The following is a 6000-nucleotide window of genomic DNA, read 5'->3' on the forward strand; positions in this document are numbered from 1 at the left end:
TGGGGAGGTTGTTCTCAGCTGTGAGGGTGAAATTGGAATCTCTTATCTTACTACTGTAGCATACTAGGAATGTATTGTAGCTGGGCTGGATGTGGGAGTGGGGTGGTTTCTGAGAACATTCGTCAACAAAGGCTTCTGCAGTCCCCTTTGCTCATGGGTAATATTTTTTTAAAGATTTTATTTATTTATATTTAGAGGGGAATGGGAAGGAGAGAGAGAGAAATATCAATGTATGGTTGCCTCTCATGTGTCCCCCCCGCCGAGAACTGGCCTGCAACCCAGGCATGTGCCCTGACTGGGAATCGAACCGCGATCGTGTGGTTCGCAGGCCTGCGCTCAATCCACTGAGCTACACCAGCTAGGGCTGTTCATGGGTAATATTTAATTGTGATGTACTAGTTATTAAAATATGGAAATATTTTCATAACAGTGGGTAAAGAGCCACTACTCTGAGACCTTCAAGTGCTCCACTGACAGTCCTAGACCTTTCCCCACACACCCTCCCCATAATCCAGCAAGTGAAGTTCATTAACACCAGCGAGGGTTCCTTGGAGGGAAAAGGATGCTTACCCTGCTCCATTGCTAAGGCTCTCAATGGATTGCTAGTATCCGACTGATTGCCTCCCGTTGCTATATCAGATGCTAAGTTTTGTTTCATAATAATAAACATTTATAGAGTTGCTTACAGTGTGCAAGGCATTGTTCTAAGTACTTTACAAATAACTTTTATAAAACCCTCAGCAACTTATTTTATTTACTTATTTTTATTGAATTTATTGGTGTTATAGTATATAATAAAATTATATAGTTTTAAGGTGTACAATTCCATATTACATCCATTTGTATATTGTATTGTGTGTTCACCACCACAAGTCAAGTCTCTATCTGGAATTAGTCTTCCTTCACACACAGATTCATAAAAAATGTGATTTCTAGTTCTCAGTTGTCCTGAGTAATTTACAATTTTTCTCCAATTCCACCTCTGTCTCCCTTAAGATAAAAAATCTTAGTGGAACAACTAAGAAGCAAAATTTTTGTTTTGAACTTATTGTAATAATATAGTTTATATATTTCAAATCATCAAATTTTAATTATGTTTATGCACATCATTAAGTAATATATTTGGTACAATGTGGAATATAGAGTTAGACAAGACCTAACAATAGCTCCATATAGCATAATCAGCTCCCTGTTCAAGTAGTAGTAACTGATTTGAGCTAGGTACTTTTGAAACTGTAATTAAGTGTTGTGGGCCATAGATCAGATTATAAGTCCTATACTAACATTTTTAACAAATAATTAAAAAATTTATTGTTGCTTATTTTTGTAGAAATATTATGGCTCTTCGAAATCATTTCGTTTCAAGTGCACCTGCAACGGATTATTTTCTGCAACAAAAAGACTACTTCATCATTTTTCTCCTGATTTTGCTCCAAATCATAATAAACTTCATGTTTAAATAGTTCTTTATAGTTGAATCAATGGATTAGAATAATCAGATCCAGACTGGGACCAATGTTCAAGTTGATTTGGTCTTTATTAAAACATCATTCTGAAATGAAACCTTAGAGACAAATGTGGAGGTTTTGACCTTTCATACCTTTTATCCTTAACCTGATACAAGAGCTATTTTATTTGGTTATTAAAGTGAGCTATGTGTTAAGTGCCACAACATTTCTAGCTTTTGTGAGAGTGTGTCTACATGTGAGTATGATAAATCCACATGTATACACAATTGTGTCTTATGTATATCTGATAGTAAGTAGTCTTTGTATTCTATAGTATGTTCTGAGATGTAGCACTAATGTTCATAACAAAATGTTATCAATATTATAAATATATATGATAACCTGTTTTCTACATAATAGGCACAAACTTCTATCAATAAGAAATTACAAAATGAGAAATGATGGGATAATACAAATATTAAATAGTTCAGTAGACTGTACTGTTAAAAAAAAAATCTTTTCCAATGCACCCGGCTCAATTGTCTTACAAACGGCAAGAAAAAAGTATGGTCAAAATTGATATATTGACAGATACAAGGTGGCAAATTGCTTTTCTTAAAAGTTTATACAAGATTTTTTTTACACCCTCAAATATATTTATAGATACAAGTTCAAAGGTATACATGTGTATATCAATATAAAACTGGTATGTAGCTACTTGGATTTGTTGATTATATCTATGTTATACCTATATAACACCACCATAGGTACTTGGCTGATAAAACCATGATCAAAATTGATTGCCATCCTTTTTTCTTATTTTTTTGACTCAGTCCAATAACACAGGCCAAATTTTAGAAATGTTTATAGGGCGTATGTAATGCTAATAATTCATGTCTTTTCATTATGAAAAACTCATTTTAGCTTTCATTTAGACTCCAGTGTGTTCCATCAATAAGTAGAATAGAAGAAATTAAAACCAACATTTTACTTCAAAAGCCAAATAGGAGAAAAGTGGTAAGAAAAGACTTTGTGTGGTGGCATTTATATGTACAATAAAGCTGGTTTCTTTAAAATGTGCAGTAAGTGGAGCATCTAAGAAGGTCATGAAGTTCTGAAGTTTAGTTTTTTTTATTCTCGTCCTCGGCCTTGGTAACTTCTGTTGCAAAACCATAACTCTTAAAGATTCCTTGTGTTCAGTCACAGGCAAAATTTTTCCTAAACTTTTAAAAATACTTTTACTTTATGTTTTTACATAAATATAGCCCTCAAAAGCAATTTTTGCAAATGTAAGTTAAGCTTAGGAGCATGTTGTTCTAAGATATATCTTAGAATCCCAAAAGGATCAATTTTGAAATGGTTATTAATGAAAATTAGGTCAGAATAATGGCTCTGTCTGCATTTGCCTTTGACTAAGAGGAGACTGTCAGACACTAGTAAAATTACAATCAGCTGTTTAATGTCATAGTAAATATAAAGTTAAAGGATGGTTCCTAAATTATAAAAATTGAAAATGATAAAAAGCCTGTTTTTTCTCCCTAACCAATATAGCTATCTTAATTATTCTTAGGTTTTATGAAGAGCCACTTACCATGTATTTTTGGCAAAACAACACTGTCTTCCATATGTACATGTGAAGCATTTTTTTAATTGATGAAAGCATAAATAAGATGTATCTATGTCCAGTGTAATACAACATGGCTACATTAGAACAAGTGGGGGTTTTTGTTTGTGTTTCATACTTGTTGATATGATTTTTGTACTCACATTCTGCTACCAATGTTATGCTCAACTCCCTATTCACTGATATATATTTTGTAAATATTGTACAATTTGATCTTTTTTATGTTTTGAATTAGTATTAATTTATATTATATATAACTTGATTAGCTGATCACAAAATCATTTCATCATTAAACTCTAAAAACTTAAAATTTGGTTGGTAACCCGCTTTTGGGGTTTTAGTCTTATCCACTTGTGGGTTATTTACATTTGGTCTAAATAGTGTTTATTTGAATAGCTATTTTCTAAGATTGGGAAAGTAGTTGTTTTCTTTATTTTTCTTTTTAATTTTTTTTTAGGGTAGATGTTATGGGTTCTTACTACCCAAAGAGTCAAAAACTATTTCATAGGAAAGAGCAGGGTTACTTATGACTGTTACACTAAAAGCATGTACCTAATCTAGTTGTCTTCTTACGCTTTTATTTGTATGAGTTGCTTTCTGCAAACTGAACACAAAACTCAGGAACTGGTGGCTTAGTTTTAGATCAGTGCTTATACAGGCTTAGTATATGAATCCTTTAAAACATATAATTAACTTTGTAGTTAGCCATATATGTAATTGACTTTGAATGTTCTCTGAAATTAATCTTCCTTCACAAATGGATTCATAATAAATGTGATATATAGTTCTCAGTTGTCTGAGAACTATATGACTTAAAACCTTATTTTATTTTTCATTTAATCAAAAAAAATTTTTTTCACTTGAAAATTTAGGTAGGAATTATTGGCATGTGCTTTTCTATTTTGGTTGTTAAATATACTATGCCTTCGGTCATTCACCATTTAGTGAGATGTAGCTGGCCCAGGAAAAGACAATAAATAGGGCATGTGAAATAAGTAAGTTTCAGCAATAGATATTTTACTTGTATTTCATGTCAGCAGTTTTTTGTATCACTTATGAAGATATAGTGTAATCCTTGTCACCATTCCATTGAAAAAGTTGGCCTTGTAAAATATAACCCTCATTTAGTAGTATTCACGCTTTTGTGCCTTTAAGAAATACTTTTACTCATTTTGTGTTATAGACTGTACAATATGATTCAAAGTGTTTATAGGCTTTTGTGTCATAAAGGGTCATTTCTCTTTGTCATCTTATTTCCTTTTATATAGCTAAGTATATTTCCATGGTAATGCTGTACTTTTATAAGGGGTTGTCTGTTTACCTATTTCAAATATATTCTTCATTCTCAAACATCATTAAAGTAGCCCTTTGTCAGATTATTCTGAGTATTGTAAACAGTGCCTTTCTGATGAAATTCACACTGTTTTGGGTGTCAACCTGTGCCATAAACACACAAAATTCTGTGAAAGGCAGTTTTAACTTTTTGAAGAATATCTTAGTCAAATATTTAAGAAAACAAATGTATAAAATTCCACTTTTCCAGTGTTTAGCATTTCTAGTGAGCAATGAATATTTTGGGGTTTATTTTGTTTGATAGGTAATAATGGTATTATTGATGAGCCATACATGACTCTGCAGATTATTTTGAATTATGTTAAATGTACAGAACTAAAATATTAAAATTAACATTTATACCAAATTTTCCAATTTGAGTCAATGGGAGGGGGTGTATACAAATCACTAAGTTTACATGTCAGTTTCTATCTTATTTTGACTACATGGAAAAAGAGATTCTTTAAAAATGTGTAATCTGCCACTATTATGTAATTTGGTTGCATTTTGTTTACCTATAGTATGAATTTAGTATATTTAATTTACTTTTTGTTACTCTTAATATACTCTTTGTTTTGTTACAGTTTTTAATTGAAGATGGACTGTTAAAATTTCATGGACCAGTGTCTCCCCAATATGATTAATATAGTTAGAAGATCTACAAGAAACCCGTGACCAAATGATTGTGAAATACTTTCTAAAATATTAGAATATTCTATTTCTGCATTCATCATGTAAAATGATTTTAGTATTACAATATACAATATTAAAATTTATTTAAAGAAAAATGCCACAAAACATTTGAACTGATGAGCCACAGACCGTCAGCTGAAGTTTTTTTCACTTTTTAGCATGCTAGATACACATCCAAGTGAAATATTCTGGTTGATGGCCATTTATAAAGTCAAACGCTACCACTGGTCAGTTTTGTATAATAGAATAAAAGTATGTTACATGTACAGTGTAAGTACAGCACACTGTCAGTTTCTTTTCCTTAAGGTGCATCGTAAATGTACAGATAGTCATAGGCTACTGTTTTGTAATGTATTACCTTTCTAATCTATTATTCCTAACCTATTATGTTTGCCGAGATGAAAAAAATGAATTTTTCTAATGATCTGTAAAATTATGCTAACTTCTATAAGTAGGCATTCTAAATAAAATTTTTCAAAAGAAAATTGTGATCAAATGACTTTGAATATAACATATGGTGACTAAATTACTTAGTACTAATTTTTAAATTAAAATTTTTGGTGGATGTAGTTCTGAAGGACATTTCAGGGCTTGGAAGGGGTTTAACAATTAGAATCCCTAATGTACTTGGTACTTTTTATTTATTCTTTTTGAGTACTAATAATAACCTTAAGATAGGTGGAAGTTAGCCCAAATGTATAGATAACGAATCTGAGGCTCAGAGCAGTTAAATGATTCTTGAAAGCGTCATTGAGTAAGATTGATAGCAAGCACAAGTTTCGATCCAAGTCTGATTGCAATGTCCATTCTCTTTTCCACTGTACCCTTAAATGAAACTTTGATTGTACCACTTTTAAATGTTTGGAATAACTTTCTGCTCTAATCTATATTGAGTAGTAGCCC

General features: G+C 31.5%; 1 protein-coding gene across 12 annotated transcripts in view; it reads left to right on the top strand.

The window, feature by feature from the left end:
- The window catches only part of OSBPL8 (oxysterol binding protein like 8), a 199227-nt gene extending 193655 nt beyond the window's left edge, over positions 1 to 5572 (top strand). For all 12 annotated transcript variants that reach the window (XM_037049393.1, XM_037049394.1, XM_037049395.1 and 9 more), the window contains one exon: positions 1331 to 5572. In XM_037049393.1, the coding sequence (XP_036905288.1) occupies positions 1331 to 1463 (133 nt within the window). In that variant the 3' untranslated portion in view covers positions 1464 to 5572. The remainder of the gene's footprint in view (positions 1 to 1330) is intronic.
- The last annotated feature ends 428 nt before the right edge of the window (positions 5573 to 6000 follow it).

The sequence above is a fragment of the Sturnira hondurensis genome, unplaced genomic scaffold, assembly GCF_014824575.4.
Source record: "Sturnira hondurensis isolate 20B ecotype Veracruz unplaced genomic scaffold, ASM1482457v3 Scaffold0006496, whole genome shotgun sequence".
Classification (NCBI taxonomy): Eukaryota; Metazoa; Chordata; class Mammalia; order Chiroptera; family Phyllostomidae; genus Sturnira; species Sturnira hondurensis.